This window comes from Schistocerca gregaria, chromosome X (genome assembly GCF_023897955.1).
Source record: "Schistocerca gregaria isolate iqSchGreg1 chromosome X, iqSchGreg1.2, whole genome shotgun sequence".
In the NCBI taxonomy this organism is placed as follows: Eukaryota; Metazoa; Arthropoda; class Insecta; order Orthoptera; family Acrididae; genus Schistocerca; species Schistocerca gregaria.
Window position 1 is genome coordinate 651,363,468 of NC_064931.1, and position 25,043 is coordinate 651,388,510.

Consider the following 25,043-nt stretch of genomic DNA (forward strand, 5'->3'; position numbering starts at 1 on the left):
ATTCAAATATGAGAAGAGCTTTGATTGTGAGACATTATGATTCATATAATCAGTTCACATCATAATACTCACTTTCTTCAGTAACTAAGACATTATTTGTTTTCCAAAGCATATAAACTGGTCTTCAAAACTAAATCTTGTTTCCAAGCTTTTGAATGATTTCATGTTTCTGCACTGCTGGCAAAGTTCTTTCAAACATCTTTATATTCAGAAGCTGCAGCTTCCACCAAGTCTTTTATGGCCTTCTGAATGTACACAAGATCATCCAGAAGGTTCCAGATAGAAAGAATGGTCCAAGTGAGATGGCAGAATGTTTAAGGCACTGAACTTAGATTTGGAAGGTATGGGACTCAAATCCTCATCTCACCTGTGTAGCACTAAATTGAAACAAAAAGTTTTCAGTTCTAAGTTGCAGTTTTCTATAGTAATTAAATGAGATCATTGTAATATCTTAAAAGTTTTGAAGCCAAATATGTCATATGATTTTTTGTATTCTTAGTGTGAAAATATGATGTGCCCAACAATTGTTGATTGTGACAATTCTTCATTCTGTTTCCCAGTGAAAACCAGTTCACCAAAATGTTTCAAAAAGCTGAAATCTTCTAACCTGAATAATTAACAAACTAACAAGTTATTTTAGTGAAGGAATAGATTTTTGGAAACAGACAAATGTAGGCTACAAAACTATGATGCTGGAGTTTGGAAAGAATTACATTCTGAAATATGAACATTCTTGAACAAGAAAATTTTAAAAATGAATAACTTTTAAATTCTTGTGAATTTGGAGAAAGTAAAATGTTTGTTGGAAAGTGAAGAAAGTGTACTTTTAAAATGAACAATTTTAATCTTCAAAGAAACATTTTTTAGTAGTATGACAATTTGAAATGCATTTGGTCTTCAAGTCTTATAAATTATGAATATTAATTCAAATAAAATGTATCCATAAAAACTAATTATACCATTATCAGCAGTAGTCTGAAAACTATCCTGTGAATAATAAAGTTCTGAGAACCACAACATGAACAAAAAAGCTAGTTATTTCATGTAACCATCATATTTGTATTACTAGCAGCTTGCACAAGATAGAGTAGCATGGAGAGCTGCATCAAACCAGTCTCAGGACTGAAGACCACAACAACAACAACAACAATAAAAAGAATCAGAAAAAATAATATTGGCAACAGGAGTTACATAAGATCAAGTAGAACAGACCCACCTCACTCTGTTACAAAAGTTTACTGAATAGCTTATTGTCTCTTCTATTTAAAATTGTTTCCCAGCATTACCTCTCTATAGCATGAAGCAGAGTACTGTTTGTGACGCTCACCAACATACAATCTATTTGTGTACTTCCCTCATCTTTTAAACTCCCAGTACAATATTCCACTTCAATTCCCTTTTGGAAATACACAAACGAAGTGGATATATAGAATGAAACCAGACACCTGAGACTGGTAGTTATGTGTTTAGAACTATATATGTAACTCCATTTGCCCTCGACAACTGCTAGTTGAATTCATATTAAAAGCCTTTCTGCCAACTGAGGAGCTATTCCTAACACCAAAGATAAACTTCCACATGGAACAATTTAAATTCCAGTATATGAAGTTTGGTGAATGTGAAAAAAGAAAGTTTCTGTTTTCAGCTGGAAATGGTTTCCCAGATGTGTCACTCACAGTGTCTCCTGCAGAGGGGCATGAATCCAACACACTTCAGTATGATCTGGAACTGAACTGGCAGCCTAGTCTGGATGCAGACTGGATTGGCCTTTACAATGTATCTTCACTGCAAGAAGTAACACCAGGTATGGCCTCCAGCAACATTGGCTTTGATACTTGATTTACTAGCATTTTCAGTTATTAGCATTTCCGGATTGTAACCTTTCCAGGTACTCTTTAAGTTAATTAAGTGTGAACAAGGACATTCTCCATTCTTCGCTAAATGTGCTGACAAGAAAGTGGTTGTCATAGTTTGTACTTACTTTGGTACTTAACACTACTCATTTCCCTACACACAAGTGAAAATAAAACAGAGAAATTCTTGTGATGCTTGAATGTTTCAATGTTTTCTAAAAATGCAAGCAATTTACAATTCTGCTACAAGCTTGAAATTTGAATTGTGTATTAACTGCAGCCACCAGTGGAGTTAAAAATCAGAAACTGTATTTTTGTTTTTGTTTTCATAATTTTATAGTAAATATAACACATCCCAAAAGTTTGCCAGTCATTGTAAGAATGGTTTTCCTCAAGGAGCTATAAAGCAGTGAAAAATGAGGGAAGCAACAATAGTTCATATACCCATCGACGATGCACATGTTCGTATTTCAGCTATTTGACTGTGTGAGTTGGTACAGTGGTTAAGACACCGGACTGATATTTAGAAGGTGTGGGATTTAAATCCTTATCCAATTATCCAAATTTATGTTTCAGTGGTTTCACTACATAATTTCAGGTGAATACTGGTATGTTAAATACCTTATTGAACAGAACATGATCAGTTATATTTCCATCTTAGACCTATTGAGCCAATGCTCCATCTCTAGCAATTTTAGTGTTGATGATGGCCTTTAGTTTTGTAATTTTTTTTTATTTTACTTAAGTTTTTAAAAAGGAAAATGTTTACATATTTTGACAAAGTTTAAAATGCTGTTTAGAATATCAGTATTGAAAGAAATAAAAAGAGCAGCTTATATAACTGTGACTCTTTTTAATATTTGAAAAAATAATTTTCCTACTATAATATCAGAATATTAACAATAAATAACACACTTCTTTTTGTTGTTGCACCATTCTCAGCATGGCTGTAGATGCCATTTACCTGATTTCTAGTCATATTAATAGAAGGATTTCCTGAAATGTTGTGTAGACAGTCTCTGAAACCCATTTATTTATTTGAACTGAGAACTACAGAACTGCAGTATGTTGTTTGGCATTGACATTTGTGCTGGACGTGAATGACACAGGTAACTCAGGTCAGGTGCAATGAACCTACTCATGGTATACTTTCAGGATAGAGACATACAAACAGTTTGCTAACACTGGCATTTCCAGAATATTGTTCCTCTTGGAATGAAAGACAAAGGGTATTCTGTTATGCAGTTTCCACTTTTACTTGTGAGTACACCAAGTAAAATGCATATAGGTGAACTGTCAGCTTTACACACACCTCGTTAGTTAGTTTGTTAGTAACATATTCCATGGATCATTTTGCACAATAGATTGTAATGTTGTGGAATGAGTCATTATACACTCACATAATCAATTAATTTTTACATATGGTTACACCTTGAACATTTATTTATTATAAAAACAAAAAAGGTATACAGATGTTAGGAATTCCTACCCACCACCTTTTACACATAAATATAAAAGAAATTATTCTTTGAAATAGGAGTTGTCAAGGAGAAACTTTCTCAGTTTGTTATCAAATTTTACTATGCTGTCTGTTGGACTTTTATATCACTGGATAAATGATCAAAAATTTTTGTTGCAGCTTTGTGCACCCCTTTCTGTGCTAAAGACAACCTTAATGTGTAGTAATGAAAGGTCATTTTTCTTTCTGATATTGCAATTACGTACCTCATTGTTCCTATTGAACTATAATGGATTATTTACAACAAACTCCATGAGGGAATAAATATGCTGTGAAGCAGTAGTCAGAATGCCCAATTCCTTAAACAGTTGTCTTCAAGATGATTGTGGGTGAGCACCATATATTATTCTCACAGTATGTTTTTGCTCAATGAATACTTTCTTTCTTTAAGATGAATTATCCCAGAACAGTATTCCATATCACATTATTCAGTGACAATCTGCAATGATTCTAAGCACAAATGTGGCAGAACTGAGTTGTAGAAGTTCCAAAATATGTGTGTGTGTGTGTGTGTGGTTTTTTTTCCAATTTAAATTCTCATCAACATGACCCTAAGAATTTTGAAGTTTCCGCTCAATTTATTACTTCTCACCATATGTTATGCTTATCATTGGTGTTGTACCTCTAGTGTGCAGAAATGAATACATTGTTTTTTTTTAGAAATTGAGGGTGGGACCCTTCACAGAAAACCAGTCAATGATACTTTTAACAACTTTATTTACCATTTCTTCTGTTTCTGTATGTATGCACAGATTGTTTACAATACTAGTGTCACCTGCAAAAAGAAATAATTCTGCTTGTCGTATACTAGATGCCACTGCTAGGTTTAATGGAATTATGATTAATAAACCTTTGTTTATTAGCTAAAAGGTGCTTGGACTTGAATAATCAACAACTATTTCACATTAATTTCTATTGTGGCTTCGACAGATATTCCACGAAGAACTATTACTGTTCAGTTCAAGGACTAATAGGCCATTTAAATTTTTTAAAAGAAGTTCCCTGTGTTCAACAAATAAGTGAGGGTTGTAACAGTTATAAAGATGCATCACAAATTTTTGCCATATTAATGCCACTGATATTAGTCAATACTGACTCAAGCTTTGTACAGCTAGATGGATATAGAGGGCATTTCATCAAGTGCATTGTTGTCACAGTTTTGCTACATAAACTGTTGGCCTCTCCCTTTCCAGTATCCCCATATTATTCAGGCAACATTTACTTTAATTGAAGCCCATTTGAGGCCTGATACAGCCCATATTTTTTCATAACAGGATCAGGATTTCCTGAATGGTTGGCAAAATCATGGCTCCATAGTTTCATTTTGTATTAATCTGTGTTTGGTGGTATGATAGAGTGCAGGAAACCATTCATAGACCTCAGTTGAGGACAAAAAAAAAGATTATTTTCATGATAAGAGATAGTCAAGTGGGAATCCTTACTTGTTCCATAGTTGCATTAATTTTATGACAGATGAGACATGGAAGTATACTTGCAAATGAATGCAGACTGTTTATCAGTGTTGCTTTTAGGCACCCTGTGGATAACTTACATATTTGATTTATGGTGCCAAGCATATTGGAACAGCGGTTAAGGCATTAACTCATATTCAGGAGGACAAGTATGCAGGAAAAAAAGCTCTTTCCTTTCCAGCAAATTAAAAATAAAACATAATGTACCTCAGGGCTCAATACTAAGACAGGTCGGTTTATGTGGACACCTTGTTGAACATAAGAGTCGCTGAATAACTATCCTGTTTGCTGATGCCCCCAGTATATTGCTCATTGGATCCAGCTCAGAAAGTTTTATGAAAATACATTCAGAATTTCCATAAAAAACAAATTCATTGTAAATACCAAAAAGAAATGTTTGTGTCAGCATTCACTTATTTCCCCTTTCTACACAAATGTCTGTTCAAACAAGATTAAAAAATCATCCTCTAGAAAATGTAAGTGTGACAACATTTTTGGGTCTGTGTTTTAAGCAACAGTTAAAATGGGACACACATGCAAATAATTAGTCAAAAACTGTCATTCATGTGCTATTATTATTAAATTATACAGCAGTCAAAACAACAGTACTGATGGTATAATATGCATAGTTCCACTGGCTGCTGTGCTATAGGACCATTTTCTGGGGACACTCAACTCGTAGCATACATGTTTTCAGAATACAAAAAAGAACTCTAAGAATAATTTGTGGCCTTAAAGAAATGGAGTCCTGTAACTTTCACTTTACTGAGCTTGGTGTTCTGGAAGTTCAATACTTATTAATCTGTGGAACTCTCTTCTTCAATAGCACTGGTTTGTCAAACCAGACAAATTATGCAGGACAAAAATCTACATAACTACTGTACCAGAGGGCAATAAAATATCCATCAAACATATTCCAGAACAGCATCCTACCAGAAGAGCATAATTAATATTGGTATCATACTTCATAATAAGATACTAGATGCAATACATAACCAATGTTTAAAAGTAAACTAAAGGTGTTCCTAATAAATTACTGTTTCCATTCTTTAAAAGAATTTCTGAATATGTAAAAAATAAATTTTAGTTAAACAATTCTGGTAAACTTAGACTTTGGGAATGTGTGCCTTATTTTGTGTACTTATTATGCTGATGATATATATTTCTCTATCCTTTTTTTGCCCCATCATTAAACAGTTATAAACAAACTTGGGTTACAAGTACTGTATATTTACCTACTTACCTTAATTTCATTTTTTACCGATGCTAAATGTAACTGGAACTTCATTTTCAAGTGTCCAGTACCATTTGTACAATTTGTGGTGTATGTTGAAACTGAACCAATTAAAAATCAGTCAATCAATCAATACCCATTTGGATATCTAAATGTAGGTTTTCCTTGTCCTTAAGGGCATCAGGGAACTTCGTCTTCTTTCTACCCAATCTGAGGTACTGCTTTGTTTCCAATTTAGGACAAAGTCAACTTTTCTAATATGCTTTCACCCTTTATATACATGGTAGATGAATTCTCTTCATGAGTAGCCAAATGTTCGAGCTATTGTCTTTATAGTTGGACAATGTGAGTCTCTCTACTGTCATAATTTGTAAACTACTAATGCAGAAACAGTTATAAATAACACTGCTGTACTAACCTTGGTATGAAACCTACCACCTCACCATCCTCACAATTGCTTGATTACCCTTGTTTTTTGGCACTTAAAGCATCATCTGCTCATTCATATTTATGTTTTCCATGATTTCTCTATATCAATCAAGGCACATGCAGGGATGATACCTATGAAAGAGCACAGCTGATTTTCTTGCCCATCTTTCTATAACATATTGCAGAATGAATTTAACAAATTTTTAATGTTTAAAAACTCATTTTATAAATAATATCTACCATTTTTATCCAGATATTCCTCAAAATTAATAATAATAAAGTATATTTTTTATTAAAGTTCTTAACTTACCTCTTCATAGTCAGTAAAAATAAACATCAGCAACTAAAAGAAATGCATCCATACTATACAGACTGTGCAAGACTGGACTTCTGAAGTGGTTCAAGAAATTCTCACAGTGGTGTGCCATTTCCTATTCTTGTAATGCAAAGCACTGCAAATCTGTAATGTGTGGAAAATATGGGAAAATGCTTCACACTATAATGATACAGAAACTCATTGAAAGCATAAAAAATTTGTTGTACTCATCCACAGAAGGATGTGAAGCAAACTTTTCAGATTCTTATAGAAAAAGATGCACAGTGCTGTGTTAATTTATTGAACCACATCAGTATTGAATCTTGGGAGTTATGAACATCATGAATGCATGTTTCAGCTGTTGATATTCTTGAATGAATATGATGTTTGTACTGGCCTTTATCTTTAAGTTCACATATGATTTATTTGTGAGTGGTACATATAATTCACAAATTATACCAATTGTATTTTATATCATTCATTAGTCAATGCAGCAATTACATTGATAGATAACAGAATTAAAGATATGTCCCAGAACCTTTTGGTTACCAGACATGCACTTTACTGGTGGACCAACAGACTCAACAGTTTGTATATTAGTTAGTACATAATATGAACTTCTAAACTATAAAACCAAAATATTATCTATAAGAATATACAATTTTATGTTAGAAACATAGTAACAGTTTGCTTTATTTGGGCAAATACACTTATTATAGAGATCTATTAATTATACATGCTGTTCTTGCATCTCATGTATGCTTCGATTTGTTAAATTACAAGAAGACAGAATTGCAGGTCTGTAGGCAAAATCCCATATACTGCCAATAGAAACACTTAAAAGTAGAAAAACTAAGATGTTTCCTTTTGTCTTCATAGGAGGCAAGTGCCTCTAAATCTGTGGTTTGTGTGAGCTGCCTCTCCTTACAACCTTCCTCAACCAATTCCTCTTTCCTTCCTGAGGAAGGAATATAAAATTTCTGAAAGCTACACATAGGTTTCTTTCTATTTTTTAAAGTAGTTCTATAAACAGATTTGAAATTTTGCCTTGTGGATGGAAATGGTAATTTAAGAGTTTAATGAGCTGAGTATGCTTAGGCACTTCATTATTTTTGCAAGTTACTGACTTAATAAAAACAGACAGTTTTTTAAACAAAACTCCAGTTTGATGCCATGTGCAAAAAACACCATAGAACTGATGTGTTTTATCTCTCACATGGATATTTGGATTACAGACACAGAGCCTCTCATTCGCATCAGTCCTCGTGATTACCCTGATGGTTACTACAGTACTAATATCAGCTTTGCTGAACAACAGTACCCCAATGGATGGAGTAAAGGGTCTGGAGAAAACCCCGTGCCTGGAGATGCTTGTCTGCCCTATTGGATTGCTGCCTACAAATACAATGAATTGCATCAGGCTGTCTGTCTTAAAATCCACCCTACTTGGATGTGGGATCATAGGTAAGGTGCTGATCTTTCTGTATGAAGGCAAACAAGAACACAATGCATTTTAATATATCTGTGATAACTTTCATGATTTAGCCAGATAGTATATTGAATATTGTATCTAAATTTGCATTCTTTGTCAATTACTGCCTTTAGATATAAGATGTGTAATGAGCAACAGAATGAGAACTTACAATTACATAGTACTCATATATCAGAATGTAAATTATGTTTTCAAATGGCTGAGGATTTTCACCATCATTGATCATGGCAATTTTTTTAAATAAATATGCAGTAGCTGGATTATATGGTGAAGGAATTTCTGATGTTCTACAAAGCTATGCAGAAACAATTGTATAGTCTCCTTTCATTAACATTTACAGTATTGAGCTCTTACTCAGTGTGTGGTTTTTTATTCCTTTGACCATGCTTCCACACCTAATAGTGTGTGAAGTTACTGAAGAGCTCAGTAATATTTAAGAAAAATGAAGGAGTCATGCAGAGGAATGTCTGGGATGATTCAGGGAAAAAACTGAAATGTTGGACTTTTATGTGGATGGATTAGGCATCAAAAATGATGGTAAAAATTAAATATTTGGTAGAGGATCTTAAACTGAGTATTTTTTGATAAGTGTCCAGTGACTGGAAATTAATATTTAAGTCAGTATGAGGTCATGAATGCAGAATATATGTGAGGCTAAAGGTGTCCCCCCCCCCCCCCCCAAACACACAGCTCTCAGGAAAGGAAAAAAATTAGTGTAGTCAAATTTCTTTTCTTTCAGTAACATATATTCTTTCTTATAGAGTATGAAAGGGTACAGCTGCTTTCCTTCTCCATCCTTCCCTAATCCGAGCTTGTGCTCTGTCTCTGATGACTACATTGTCGTGGGGTGTTTAATACTAGTCTCCTCCCCCTCCTGCCAATAGTACATAAACAATTGTTGAGACCACAATGGATAGATCATGTCTGTATGCGTTTGGCACACAGTATTTGTTTTGCCTGTGATGTCATCACACTAGTGAAGACACACGCACATGATTGTTATGAATTAGACTTGTGTAAAGTTATAAACTGATGTAGCGTGGAAACATGTTATGCTAGGACATTGACTCAAGTGTCATTGCAAAGAATGTGTGTAGAAATACTAGGACCCAAAGTGAGACAGTAAAAATATTGAAAAGAATATAAGTGAAGATCTGTACTAAACTGAAAACTGCAAAATAATCAAAGATGTGATCTCATATGACTCTTAAATTTGCACAGAATTATATAAAACACCATACAGAGGAAAACTCACATTGAAAGAAATCGAAAAGCCTAATAAGCCCTGCATTTAGTGAATGTTAGGCCTACAGGTGCATCAAAAATGAAATGAAAAAACAACACAAGGTGATTATGTAGATGGTCCAACGGGCATACATTAGCAGCGGCAGTCCAAATATCTACAGATCATACACAAGCATCACTGGAAGGCAATACAGAAAACAGTGGTAATATAGACATAGATGGCAACATGACATCACAAGATGAGTATGTATTGTAACCACCAGATATCAAGTTGTCATCCAACACTGACATGTCGGACATCAGTGCACATACATTGATGGAGGGTACTATGGGAGACTGATGTCACTGGTGTAGCCACTTATTAAAGACAGTGATTAGTTAGTTTAGTGATCCATGCATCATTTTGCACGATAAATTGTAATGATGTAGAATGAGTCATTTTACATTCACAAACTAGTTTCTAAATGATTAAATTACATTTAACAAGAAACACTTCTTATGATTTTATCTCAACATGTTAACAAAAAATCCAAGGTGTGGAATGAAAATGCACACACAGAAATTTTATTTCTTGTCCATGGGGATTAACATGCAAAATTAGTATTGGCACTGTTTTAGAAGTTCTTTTTCTGGCTATGTACAAACTTTAATGCCATTTTATTCTGAATTTATATTATTTTTAGTACACATGAAAATAATTTTCTATTGTTGTAAAGCATTTCATTTGTAGGCCTGTTTTTTTTAGTGCCTTGCTTGAGGTCTACTTTGTGAGAAACAACCACTCTATGATATCCCAGAGATTAATTCTCTGTTCCTACCAACTGAGATTTACCCTTCACTGATCCTTTTCGCTGAGGACCAGGCAGTTTGGAATTTTTATATTAGCACAGCAAAATCTTGTCAAGTGAAGTGTCAGGACTCATATTTGTTTTTACTGTGGTGTAACGACTAGCATCTTGAAGATTTACAATGTTATAATAGAATTAACAGGTTTTTCTAAAAAATAGAAGTAAATAACAGTCGAATTATCGTATCAATAGTCTTCTATATTTATTTATTGTAACTTGCAGAAATAAATTAATTACTGAATTTGAATACATTTTTTCTTTTCTTTTTGACAGAGCTGAGCTGGAGAACATGCCTCTTATTGGTTTGTTCTTTCCTGGTACATACAATTCAAACCATTTTAACAGAGGGAGTATACCCTTGCCAAGGCAAACAGTCAGTCATTTTCTTCTCACACAAGATTCTGATGTCTGGGGGGAATTAATTCGTGGTATTCGGTACCTTGATGTTGATATAGAGTCTTGTCCTAACCAGGGGAAGTCTTCTTCCACCCCTGCAACTAGAGATGATGACAGGTACTTACAATAAAATAATTGTGTAATTTAGGTACCTAACTGTAGTAATTATTGTGCTTCAATGCAGCATGTAAAAAATTGAACTGTACAGTATGGGAGTATGATTATATTTTCTTTGGTAGTTTAATATAATAAATCATACAATAAATCATTCAGTTATAAAGATCACAGCTTTGTGAAATGAGTCCAAGCCAACAATAGTTTAATGAAATGAAAAAAAATCAGTACTCCAGCTGTATTCATTTCATAAAATGCATAGTTACAGAGAAAGTCAGAAAATTATGAGAAAAACAATTACATTTGACTTATTCTTGTGATCTGTGGTGACTGCTGTGACCCATTTAGATACTGCCAATTCCTTCTGCATGGCTTCCATTGATCTATAAAGCATGCTATATATATTTTAAAAGAAGACATAATGGTTCCACTGAGACTTGCTGTTGTCTGAATAAAATATTTTATTTGTGGTTGAAATTGGCCTATAGTGAAGAATATATTTTAGTACAAAATTTAGATGATTAGTGTAAGGCAGTTTATCTAGCTATTGTGGATGTGTAGACTTCCTTTGCCATGTATTTTCAGTATACAAATTTTTATGAATTAAAGTGTGACACTTGTCTTACAGTGAAGTTTAGTTTCATACTTAAAACTCATTAATCAAATGAAACATATTAAGTTCCTTTTCATTTTATTTGTATCATAATGCAGCAAAATGACTATCTTTATCATGAGAATTAATGGTGTTTATCTTAAACAAGATTTCATTTATTTACTTGTAATTATTGGCATAATAGTACCACTGTAAGATATGTCACACATAACATAGATTATCATTGCTTTTACTAAGACTGTTCAAGGTCTCATGAAAGTAACACCATTTTTAACAAGGTGACTCCTACTGTAAAATAATCTATTGGAAATCTAGAAATTCAAAAATAAATTTAAAATATTCTTCACTAAAAATATTTTTATTCAAATAACTAATTTTATAGATTTATTAGTGTGAGTAACTATGAGCAAACAAAACTCACATCAGCAAACAAGTGAGTAACGCTGTAAATATTTACTGACGAACTTTGGACCTCTCCTCCTTGGAGATGGTTTTGTATTCAATTAGCATTTATTAGCTGTGGGCTCATTCTTCTGATATTCCTGATACAAACAACAACAAAAGTTCAATTGATACTCATGTTTCCTACATTATGAAGTATAGCCATAAAAAAAAGCTGTATGAAGGAGGTGTGTTATTTTTCACATTTAATTGGTTTTTATAGTTAGAGGATTGGTATACAATAGCTTGGAAGTTGAAATGCTGGTAGATGAAGGTATTTTATTGCTTTTTGAATGACTCAGTTGTCTACAGTAACATTTTGCTTCCACAGACAGTTGAATGTAGCCTGTTACCCATATTAATTTTAGAAGTCAACTTGCGAATCAAGTAATCAGCAACTTCTGCAACAGAAAAAAAACTGCACTTTATAGAGAAATCAACTGACGATATAAAATCTGAGTAAGTCTCCATGATCTTTTGCTACTAATGAAATTAAAATTGTGATCTCACTGAAAAAAAAAAGAAAACATACAGAAATGGAGACACACAAAGTAATGGAAAAAAAGTTGACAGGCCAACAAAAGTCCTAGTCTCTATGGGTACTGTTGGTAAACATTTACCTATTCTAGGGATAATGCATAAATAGGGTTAATAAAACACTGCAGAAGAGCAAAATTGGAGCAACATTGTATGGAAAAAGAAAGAAAATGAAATTGCTCTCTGTAAAGCAATGTTTCACTTCTTATGATATAAGGAAGTAATATAGAATATGAAATAGATGTGCTGATTTGTTAAATGTTTTACTGTAACTGTTGTAGTATTAGTTATTGGTTGTAGACTTGTTTGATCCAGATACTGTTAAATAAATTGACATTAAGAATATTTAGCCTACCAGTGAAACTACTGGACATAATTTTAAGCTCTTGAGACGTTGGTTTGAATATTCACTACCCTACAGCTCATGGTACACACAGAAATACATAATAAAGTGACTATTTCATTTATCTTTCAATAGAGTATCTATAACTTTGAATTTCATTATTATTTTGTCACTTGGGGGTTGCTAGGATGGGATGAGTGACAGTCATGCTGCAAATAATGAGAATGATTGCATTATGGTCCACTGCCACATTTTCAATCAATTTTAACACTTACTGCCAATTGTGGAGTTGAAATGGAAATATTTTTGTGATGATTATTTATTGATTCATTACAGATCTGAAAATGTCTTCAGTGTTTGCACTTGGCATTTGAAATTACTTTTCCTTCTGTGGTTATGCTCATCTGGTAAACAACATTCAGTGAAACACCTTATGCAAGGGATTGTGGATTTGCTACATAGTAATACTATGCACTTTATGCAAGAGATTGTGGATTTGCTATATAGTAATACTCCACATTTTTTTATTTATTGTTTTTTTTTATTTATTAGCACTTGGTTTAGGATTATAAAGGTCATATCAATTATAACAGAGATGACTAAACATGGACAACTTAACACCACTCTTGATAATGATATGATTTATGCCTGAGGACTAGTTTTCACACATGTGAGAGCTAAATAATCTATCACTAACACACAGCTTATCATTCCGAACAGCATGAATAACAGAGGAATTTAAATAAAGCCACATATATCTTAGGTACTGTAACTGGAGGGTTCTGTAAATACCTTCTAACCCTTATCTGCTTATACAATAAGGGTAATAACCAGACACAGATAAAGTTTGAGTGTCAGTGTAATGAACAATGACCTGGTACACTGGCCTGCCTGTGTATGGTTTATGAAATATTCTATGCCTATTTAGAGGTGAGGTGAGATAGTTTTTTATATTAATAGTAAGAAGCACAAACTACAAAGCTTAAATGATTTACAATCAAACATTATGTACAGTGATTCCCATTACAGTTGCGACAACATTAGCAAAGACTGCAGCATACAAGGACCTTCACAGGAATCTCAGTAATACAGTAACTTGGGAAGCAGGCAATTATTTTCACAATATGTAATGGATGCTCTTGTGATTTAGCAAAGGAAAGAAAATGTAAAAGCATTTCATTAAATGAGAGAGAGAGAGAGAGAGAGAGAGAGAGAGAGAGAGAGAGAGAGAGAGAGAGAGAGAGAGAGAGAGAGAGAGAGATCTTTATAACATTCTTTTAAGTAATAATTTTGATATACACATCTTCATTAACCTTCATAGCGGATGGTGGGAATGCAGCCACATACAGTGACAACAATAAATTAAATAGCCTCAGAGTGCAGTAATGGCATTACGAGTTTTATTGCAAGATCAATCTGAAGACTTCACATCTCATCTTCAGATATACATTTGAAGACAGAAAATATTGTTGAACTAGTACTGGTGTTTGCTATGACTAAGTATAATTCCTATCTATTGGGATTCAGCACAGACCTCCAACCCAACCTTAGGAATTGTTAACTTATTAGCTTACAGCATATACTTTACAAGAAATGTATGTTATGTTGTATATGAACTAATTTACGTAATCTTAATTCTTTTTTTACCATGTGCATAGGTACATATAAAGATGAGACATGAAATCTTGAAATCAATCATGCAGTAAAACTTGCACCAAACCTGCATTCTGAGGCTATTTTGTGTGTTGTTACAACTTTGATAATTTTTATTTCTTTTGAGAGAAAGTTCAAGCATAGTGATGGAATAAATGAAACATATTACAATAATCGGTATAAAGTATGAACTATGTTGTGTTTGGAATTGTGGAAATAAGAAGTTTCTGTGAGACCTTCTTGCTAAAAGCAGCAGCATGAGTATTGTACTCAATAAAATACAAATGTGTGAATAGTGATAAGTGTACTTGTGCTTGATATCAGGCAAATGATTTACTTAGCCTAGAAGTGGTTTCTATAAAGCCTCTCTTACACTTTGTGTTAGTATTAACAGAGCCTGTCATTTGTTGAACTATTGTTAACAGGTTCACATATTTACAATTATTGTGGACTATGCTGTTTGGAAATGAAACCTGACCCTAACTAGAGATTTTGCTCTGAAGACTATTTCTTATATTAATATAATTAGTGATTCTTTTTTTATCCATTACAAAACATGCAGTTGACCCTGAAGTATTTTGTCTCTGAAGAATGTCCATTCTATCTGGCAAATTATCAGTAAAAATACAAAAATGGTACGTGGTACGAATAAAGACAATACATCACTGTAGATAGTTTTGGTGAAAAATTGAACCAGCAGGAAAGTAAGTGACTTTTTGAGTGGAGGGAGGAGGGTGGGTCAAGATGTTGTTTTTGTGGTCTTCAGTCCTGAGACTGGTTTGATGCAGCTCTCCATGCTACTCTATCCTGTGCAAGCTTCTTCATCTCCCAGTACCTACTGCAGCCTACATCCTTCTGAATCTGCTTAGTGTAATCATCTCTTGCTTTCCCTCTACGATTTATACCCTCCACACTGCCCTCCAGTACTAAATTGGTGATCCCTTGATGCCTCAGAATATGTCCTACCAACCGATCCCTTCTTCTAGTCAAGTTGTGCCACAAACTCCTCTTCTCCCCAATTCTATTAAATATCTCCTCATTAGTTATGTGATCTACCCATCTAACCTTCAGCATTCTTCTGTAGCACCACATTTCGAAAGCTTCTATTCACTTCTTGTCTGAACTACACTCCTGGAAATTGAAATAAGAACACCGGAAGGGGAAACTTTATTGACACATTCCTGGGGTCAGATACATCACATGATCACACTGACAGAACCACAGGCACATAAACACAGGCAACAGAGCATGCACAATGTCGGCACTAGTACAGTGTATATCCACCTTTCACAGCAATGCAGGCTGCTATTCTCCCATGGAGACGATTGTAGAGATGCTGGATGTAGTCCTGTGGAACGGCTTGCCATGCCATTTCCACCTGGCGCCTCAGTTGGACCAGCGTTCGTGCTGGACGTGCAGACCGCGTGAGACGACGCTTCATCCAGTCCCAAACATGCTCAATGGGGGACAGATCCGGAGATCTTGCTGGCCAGGGTAGTTGACTTACACCTCCTAGAGCACGTTAGGTGGCACGGGATACATGCGGACGTGCATTGTCCTGTTGGAACAGCAAGTTCCCTTGCCGGTCTAGGAATGGTAGAACGATGGGTTCGATGACGGTTTGGATGTACCGTGCACTATTCAGTGTCCCCTCGACGATCACCAGAGGTGTACGGCCAGTGTAGGAGATCGCTCCCCACACCATGATGCAGGGTGTTGGCCCTGTGTGCCTCGGTCGTATGCAGTCCTGATTGTGGCGCTCACCTGCACGGCGCCAAACACGCATATGACCATCATTGGCACCAAGACAGAAGCCACTCTCATCGCTGAAGACGACACGTCTCCATTCGTCCCTCCATTCACGCCTGTCACGACACCACTGGAGGCGGGCTCCACGATGTTGGGGCGTGAGCGGAAGACGGCCTAACGGTGTGCGGGACCGTAGCCCAGCTTCATGGAGACGGTTGCGAATGGTCCTCGCCGATACCCCAGGAGCAACAGTGTCCCTAATTTGCTGGGAAGTGGCGGTGCGGTCCCCTACGGCACTGCGTAGGATCCTATGGTCTTGGCGTGCATCCGTGCGTCGCTGCGGTCCGGTCCCAGGTCGACGGGCACATGCACCTTCCGCCGACCACTGGCGACAACATCGATGTACTGTGGAGACCTCACGCCCCACGTGTTGAGCAATTCGGCGGTACGTCCACCCGGCCTCCCGCATGCCCACTATACGCCCTCGCTCAAAGTCCGTCAACTGCACATACAGTTCACGTCCACGCTGTCGCGGCATGCTACCAGTGTTAAAGACTGTGATGGAGCTCCGTATGCCACGGCAAACTGGCTGACACTGACGGCGGCGGTGCACAAATGCTGCGCAGCTAGCGCCATTCGACGGCCAACACCGCGGTTCCTGGTGTGTCCGCTGTGCCGTGCGTGTGATCATTGCTTGTGCAGCCCTCTTGCAGTGTCCGGAGCAAGTATGGTGGGTCTGACACACCGGTGTCAATGTGTTCTTTTTTCCATTTCCAGGAGTGTAGTTATCGTCCATGTTTCACTTCCATACATGGCTACACTCCATACAATTACTTTCAGAAACGACTTCCTGACACTTAAATCTATACTCGACGTTAACAAATTTCTCTTCTTCAGAAACGCTTTCCTTGCCATTGCCAGTCTACATTTTATATCCTCTCTACTTTGACCATCATCAGCTCGCCAAATAGCAAAACTCCTTTACTACTTTAAGTGTCTCATTTCCTTATCTAATTCCCTCAGCATCACCCGATTTAATTTGACAACATTCCATTATCCTCGTTTTGCTTTTGTTGATGTTCATCTTATATCCTCCTTTCAAGACACTGTCCATTCCGTTCAACTGCTCTTCCAAGTCCTTTGCTGTCTCTGACAGAATTACAATGGGTCAAGATATGGGATAGAAATAGGGGTAGTGGTACATAGAGAGCAGGGTATAGCAGAAACCTATACAACAAGGATTACAGACTTGAAAGATATGTTAGAGTGAAAGTTTTGACCTGCAAATTTCAGTGAACCTGGTACATGTAAGGAAGGGGAAGCCACAAGACACATACTGTGCAACAGCAGTGGAACTTAATCATGTTGTGCTAAAAAGTGCCAAATCTGACCTTATGGTCAGATTGGTACTGATTTTAATTGAGCTATTAATGTAGGAAGATTGGAGATTATGGACAACACATGGCTATATGGTTTCTTATTAGAATACCTCTTGAAGAACACACTGAATGAAGGCTATGACTTTAGCCTATAAAATTAACTGAAGTTGAATTTGTTGCTGGGAGTAATTGGGAGTCAAATCTGTTGAGACAGCTCCTCACTGTCATTTCTGATATTTGTTCAGTATGAAATTTCAGGAAACAGTTGAAACATAATATTTACTATAGCATCTTTTAATACACAGATGTTATCAATGTCCCCCAGATTGGTGAAGAACTTTTAAGAAATACAAGCAGTTGTCTGCTTTCATAATTCCATTGTAGCCCAAACCAGTAACAGTACTGGGTGAGACAAATTTGGTGAATGAAGGCTGTAATATTTTTTAAAAGCTGCTCTTAGTTATATCACTAGTTTCAGCTTGAAAAGCCAATTTCAAGTGTTTACCTAGAGCAAGTTGCCATAAATATGGGAATGGCAGCAAAATTTTGTAATACACTACCATTTGTGATAAAGTTTAACAAACAGTAAGTGCAGTTAAGGTGGGAAATAAATTCTGTAACAGGAATGCTTGGATGCAGTGTTCTATGGGGCAGGTACAGCTGAAACATAGAGCGAACACTGTCAAATATTGAGAAGTGCTTCCTTGTTATGCAAACACTCATGATGTAGCCACATCAGCTGACATGGCCATAAGCATAAGAGAGTCATCATTTTATTTTTCTACTTATTGTCAGACGCTTAATGCATCGGCCTTTATGGCAGTCAATATGTCAGTCAGTATGACACAGGTTGTGACAGTCTTCCTCCATGCAGACTAATCACTCACTTCATTGTAACAGTGCTTTGCTTACTCTACACTGTTAAATATTATTTGGGGCAATTTACAGCTCACTTAGAATATAGAACAGTTGTCAGACATCACAACCAGAATATGTTTCTTATTTCACAATACCACAGTGAATGTCAACTGTTACAATAATTCTTCTTGTAGACATTTGCCTGTGTCAACAGTTTTTCACACCAAGGATACAATTTCCTCTGTTTACAATTTACATTATAATCTTTAATCAGAAATTAAATACATGTTGAACCTTTCTGTGTCAGTAATCAGGGTAGTTTTGAAGTGTATATACACAAATTACCGTTGCACTTTAATAAATAAACTGTGACCTCGATGTACCAAAGTGGTTTAACTATCTAAATTGGAGTGGTATTTTATTTTATTTGCATCACCGTACAGCATTCCTTCATGAAGTGTGTGCGCTAGCTATTCATTGTAATAGTTTTGTGTAAAAAATACATGTAGGCTGTAGTGTTGTGTTAGTGTTAACGATGCCAGTGACAGAGCAAGGAAGAGGATACAACCTACTATCACAACATATCCTGTTTCTTTTGGATGGCACTAGATGGGGCATCACACTTAACACACTCATTTTACGAGGAGATTGCTTACTTTTGTACTTTTACTTCTACAATAGAAGCTCCAGAATAGTGGATACAGACATATAAATGGGATGGACAAAAATGTGGGAACACCAAAACCACAACACATTATAATGCCTAATAAGTGTAGGAAACCCATTGGTATTTAAAACAGCTTCCAGTCATCTCAGAATGGATAAATGCAGGTAATTTATGGTTTTCATTGGAATCTTGTACCATTCCTTCTACAAAATGGTGGCAAGTTCAGTTATTGATGATGGAGATGGATAGCTATCAAGCACCCTTCCCTCCAAAGTAAACCACAAAGACTCAATGATATTGATTTCTGGTGACTGTGATGAGCAAGAGTGATACTACATTTCATCCCTGTACTCACAAAATCAGTCCTGGTTTATGTGAGCTGTTGTAATGTTCCAACACAGAATCATCATTTGGGAATGAATGTTGTAACATGGGATGCACCTGATCAACCAGAATGCTCACATAATCTTGGTAGTAATACGACCTTGCAGAATACCTACTGAGCCCAAGGAGTACCATGATATGACTGCCCAAATCGTCACCAAATGCCTGTCATGTTCCACACTTGGGACACAAACTCAGCCAGAAGTTGGAAACAGTGTGAACCAAGACTTGTCCAACCAAATGATTTTGTTCCATGGCTCCATAGTCCACATTCATTACTGTTGAGTGGTTTTGGAATTCCAGCTCACCTGAAACAATTCCAGCTTGCCCTACAATTGCCACTTATTGAGCTCCCTGCATGTTTTTTTGGTGCTGCCACAGTTCACGAGTGTGACATTCAGTTGTGCAGTGACTTTTGCAGCTGTCATCCTTTTATTTTCCTAAGAATCATCTTCAATTATCATCTGTTATGATCACTCAACACACATTTCATCTGTGTTGTTGCTAAGCAGATAATGTTTTCCTGCGTTCCCTGTATGTGGTATACATCTTTGATATGGTGCCTTTTGAAACACAAAACACTTCAGCTCCCTTGGCTACAGAAGCACCCATCTGCATTTATGTCCAAGCATGCACTTCTTGCATTGCTTCCATATTTTTGTCCAAACCCTGCACAATGTAAAGCATAGATCTGCAGAGTCATTGTAGGCTGGAGAGAAATTCTGTGAAGGAACATTCCAAGCAAGACCAATCCATAGCACAAGTTTCAATACATAAGTTTGAAATAAACAGCTAAAAATCAGCTCAAGCAAGCATAAACGTGTCCACTGTGATAATCCAAAATGCTGGTCTAGCAGTTATCTAAAAACAACTGGCAGAGGGGCTACCCAAGAGATGTGATGAAGTTGGCACACAACAGTGCTTGGGGTGTTCCGCTGGTGGCTCTCTCAGCAGTATGACAACAATTGTGAGCTCCTCTGTACTGCTGTCTTAGGGGGGATAGCAAACCCTTCCCCTCATGTTATCAGCCTGTGGGTATGCTAATGTACCAGAATGGAATCTGATATGGCAATGAGGGGTAGGAGCCACTGAGATCCTTGCCAGACCCCTGCCAAATGATGTTCTACTGGCTAGTGAGGCCCCCGCAGGAAACAACATGGCTAGTGGAGAGGCAGAAGGCGTAGAGGTAGAGGTAGAGGTAGAAGTAGAGGCATAGGGTTAGGTGTAGAGGTAGAGGTGTAGAAGGTCTAAACTGGCACTGACTGGAGTTAGACCTCTCCTCTGATGGTCGTGATCTCAGCTAGTTCTGCTAGCACACCAAGGCGAGGGGTAGGCAAATGTAGAGGCATAGAGGTAGAGGTAAAGGTAGAGAGAGGTAACAGCTGGATCTACATCAAACTTCAAACCTACCATGGCAGGTTATCATGGTGCCAAAGCCGTTACAAAGTAGGTGATTGAAACACAGTCATGTCAAGGCTGCAGGTTGTACTGATGATGTGGTGAGACCAGCAAAGGGATGGCATAGTGCATGAGCCAACTGAAGGTCTAAACTGGCACTGAGTGGAGCATAGAACTCTCCTCTGATGATTGTGATCTCAGCTAGTTGTGCTAGCATACCAAAGTTTTGCATTGGGCTGTGACAGAGAAGATTCTCAGTGAGCTATGATTGTGCTATTAGTCTATCCAGGGCTAGGCCTAAATTTCTGCTCTCCAACAAAGTCCCAGCTTAAAAAACAGCTGATTGATGTGTGCCATTGGAAGCAGAGAAGGAGTAGATCCAGCAGGAAGTGACAGTGGTGGTTGTGTAAAATCTCAGCTGTATGTGTTGGCAGCAGTGGATCTTTGGGTAGTCAAGAAGCTTAACCTTAACAAAGGTTCATTCATTTTTCTATTCTTTAGTGACATCTTTGTCTTAAAGCTCCTCAGAATATGCTCTGCTTGAGAGTTCAATGTTGGGTGTAATGTGATTGTCATGGGGTGTTGAATATCAGTCTCGAAGCAGAATGATGCAAACTAGACTGATGTATACTGGTGAGCCATGTACAGGGAGTGGCAAAGAGATCTGATGGTTTTAAAGTACAAATAACACAAATGTTAACTGTGATAAAAATGTTTTAATGGTTATTACAGAATGGCATTAATGAAAATGAAAGAAAACAGCATTGGAACAACCGATTTCATCAGGTAAAGATCTGAAGATGACGTCCTTCAAATGGTGCCCTTCTGTGATGAAGCACTCTTCCAGTCTTGCACCAAAACTGTCCAACACCTCTCCTAACATTGCAGGTGACAGGCTGGCGATTTCTTGAGTTATGGCCACCTCAAGTTCGCGAATTGTGCAGGGCTTGTTTGTGTAGATTCTCAATTTCAAGAAACCTCACAAGAAAAAAATCACAAGCATTTAGATCAAGGGAGCATGCTGGCCATGCAATATCCCCAAAATGCAAGATTACTCAGCCATGAAAATTACTTTTGAAAAAAGCCCATCACCTCATTGGCTGTGTGGGCAGTTGCCCCATCCTGCTGCAACCACATTCTGCTGTGCACCAAGTGTTTTCTCTGAAGTTCAGGGATCACGAAGTTTTGTAACATCAACAGATAACATTGCCAATTGACTGTAACAGTTTGACCATCCTCTTAATAAAGAAGTATGGTCCAATGACACAAGTGTTTGGTACACTGCACCACACAATGACCTTAGGACTATGTACACGTTCATGCAGTTCTTCAGGATTTGTAGCTAACCAATAAGTTCTGCTTGTTTACATAACCCTCCAGATGGAAATGTGTCTCGTGGCTCATCAAATCAATCATTTGCTCTAAAACAGCTTTTTGCTTTGAAAAGTCATTGGGCTTTAACTGCTGAACAATAGCAACTTTGTTTTGAGGGAAATGCAGATCAAATGGCACAATTCCTCTTACTGAGCAGTCAGACATATGCAAAACAACAGCTTGTTTATGGGTTGGCCACCAAAGATTGACTTCCACAGCTTCTCTTACCCTATCAATATTCTCTGGCATTCAGGCTGACCTGGGATTGCCTGTCAACTTCTGTTCCAGTGCTGAACCAGGTAGCTCTGAAGTTACTCTTGCTTGTCAGAACTTTTCCTCATGGACCTAAATTAAAATGCCTATGGAACTGCTGCTGCACAGCAACACAGGAATCACCACTTTTAAAAAATGTCTCGACAACAAACATGCAATGCTCAACCAACACTGCTACATGGTTACTAAAAATGTCCACATGTATGTTCTGAAATGCGCCTATTCCCACCACCCTGCACAATCTACTCACTGACTCATGTGGCAGCAAAACCGTCAGATCATTTTGCGACTCCTGTATTATGACCATCTGCTTAATAGCATGCTGGTCCACCTTTGAAATGCAATACACCAGCAGTTCTGTATGGCATTCATCAAACAAGTCCTTTGTAGATTTCTGGAGGTATGTGACACTATATGTCTGTACATAGGTCATGCAGTTCCTCTAAGTTGTGGGTCAGTTGCTTGTAGGAGTAGATCTGGCACCTGGTAGTGCCGCAAATGTGTTCCATTGGGTTCAGATCCGACAAATTTGGTGGCTAAGACATCAGCATGAGTTCACTATCATGTTCCTCGAAAGACTGTAGAATGATTAGGATCTTTTAACATGGACAGTTATCCTGCTGGAAGATGCCATTGCTGTAGGGGAAGACATCAAACATGGAGGGCTGGAGGTGGTCCACAATAATGATAACACAGTCCAAAGTTGTCATTGGTGCCTTTGATTAATACCACAGGTCTGATCGGAGACCAGGTGAATGTCCCCCATACCATAATACTGCCTCCACCATTCTGCATCTGTGGCACAGTACATGTTTTGTGCAGCTTTTCACCAATATAATGGCATATCTTAGCATGACCTTTGACCTGGTGTAACAAGAAACATGATTGCGATTGGACAAGGTATCAATGGAAAAGTCTGGTCAAAGATCCCATGTTCAGTATGATTATAATTGACAGTGTCATCGGGTCAACATGCAAACATGTAGGGGTTGTGTGCTGTGGAGTCCAATGCTCAACAGTGGGTGCTGAACAGTATTGCAAAATACTTTGGTGCACCATCATTGTGCTCTGTTGTTAGATCAGCAACTGCAGACAGCCTATCCTGCTTTACTGAGCAGGTACCTTCACATTCTGCGATGAGGCATGGACTACTCATGGTTTAACCACCCTTCAACCACTTCATATAGGTAAACCAGTAGTATGTGAACAGGTGACCAGTTTTGCTGTTTCTGAGATGCTTTTTCCCTGGTTACTGGGTTGTAACAATCTTTCATTAGTGAAAGATGCTTATGTCAGAGGATTTCCCCATTTTTGCCCTGTAGCCTGACTGACATAATTTCCTATTCAGCTCTGCTTTGATTACATACTTTCTTCACTTGTCACTTGCCAGCAACACCACCAGGCAGTTGTCATGATGTTTTGGCTCATCAGTGTAATAAGTGAACCATTATCTGAAAGAATGGTTTCAGTGGCACCTTCAATGACAAATATTGTTGCTGGAGCTCTTATGGTATACCTTCTGGCAAGGATAAGGGTACAGTAGCTGCTTATGTAGAGCGCAACAGTGTTGTGAAGCAAATCCTTGTCACATTCATTGGCTGCAGTGCTCGGCACACAGTTTCTCTTCAACTGTAAGCAAGTCAGCACTGATTTGACTCCTTGGATTACCACATTTTTCATTATTGACTGTGAGCATCCACAGAACCATTCTTACACTCTAACACAACTTGTACGTGATAGAATTGTGATATGGAAAAAAACTGTCAGTAACATCAGCTAACTGTATCACATAAGCGCTGATTGTGGCCAACAACAAACGTGAACACTATATAAAAAACATCAATATTAATGCAAAAGTTAAAAATATGAGTTAGTGTTATTTTATTATAGGTTAACTGGCTGAGTCAGTCAGTTCAAACATTAGAGGAAGACAGTGACTTACAATAGCATAATGCATAGTAAAGCAGTGTAGTGTTGAAACCAACATTTGGGTGGGTGACAGTTTTACATTTATGCTACATGGAAACATATCATTTCTACACAAATGTACACAAAACTTCACCTGCTAGTCATAGACATGACTAGCAGGTGAAGCTTAGAAATACATAGCTGAAATATTGCAACACTTGGTATCATCATCATCATCAAACTTTAGACAGCAACTGACAGATAAAAGTTTACTCTAGACTTTTCCATACTGCACAGTCTGCACAAATACACATTATGTTGTTCTTGTACATTTTTTAATCTCATTTGCCCACTGTACATTAAATCATGATCCAGATAAGAGCTCCCTTGGTCTGGCTACCATCAATTTGCTTTCACTGTAGTTGTAATTACTGAGTCATCCTTTTGTTTTATTGTCCTTCCTAGTAATTCCTAAAATATAAGTATCCTCTGCTAACAAAGTGATCACTAGGTTTTGGATGTTTTTTGAATTAGAATTTCATGTCTCA

General features: G+C 37.1%; 1 protein-coding gene across 1 annotated transcript in view; it reads left to right on the forward strand.

Annotated features, from left to right (window-relative positions):
- Nucleotides 1–25,043, forward strand: part of LOC126297497 (PI-PLC X domain-containing protein 1-like) — a 98,748-nt gene that overhangs the window by 33,688 nt on the left and 40,017 nt on the right. The window contains exons 2-4 of the mRNA XM_049988382.1: nt 1,646–1,804; nt 8,059–8,287; nt 10,682–10,921. Coding sequence (XP_049844339.1) covers nt 1,646–1,804; nt 8,059–8,287; nt 10,682–10,921 — 628 coding nt within the window. The remainder of the gene's footprint in view (nt 1–1,645; nt 1,805–8,058; nt 8,288–10,681; nt 10,922–25,043) is intronic.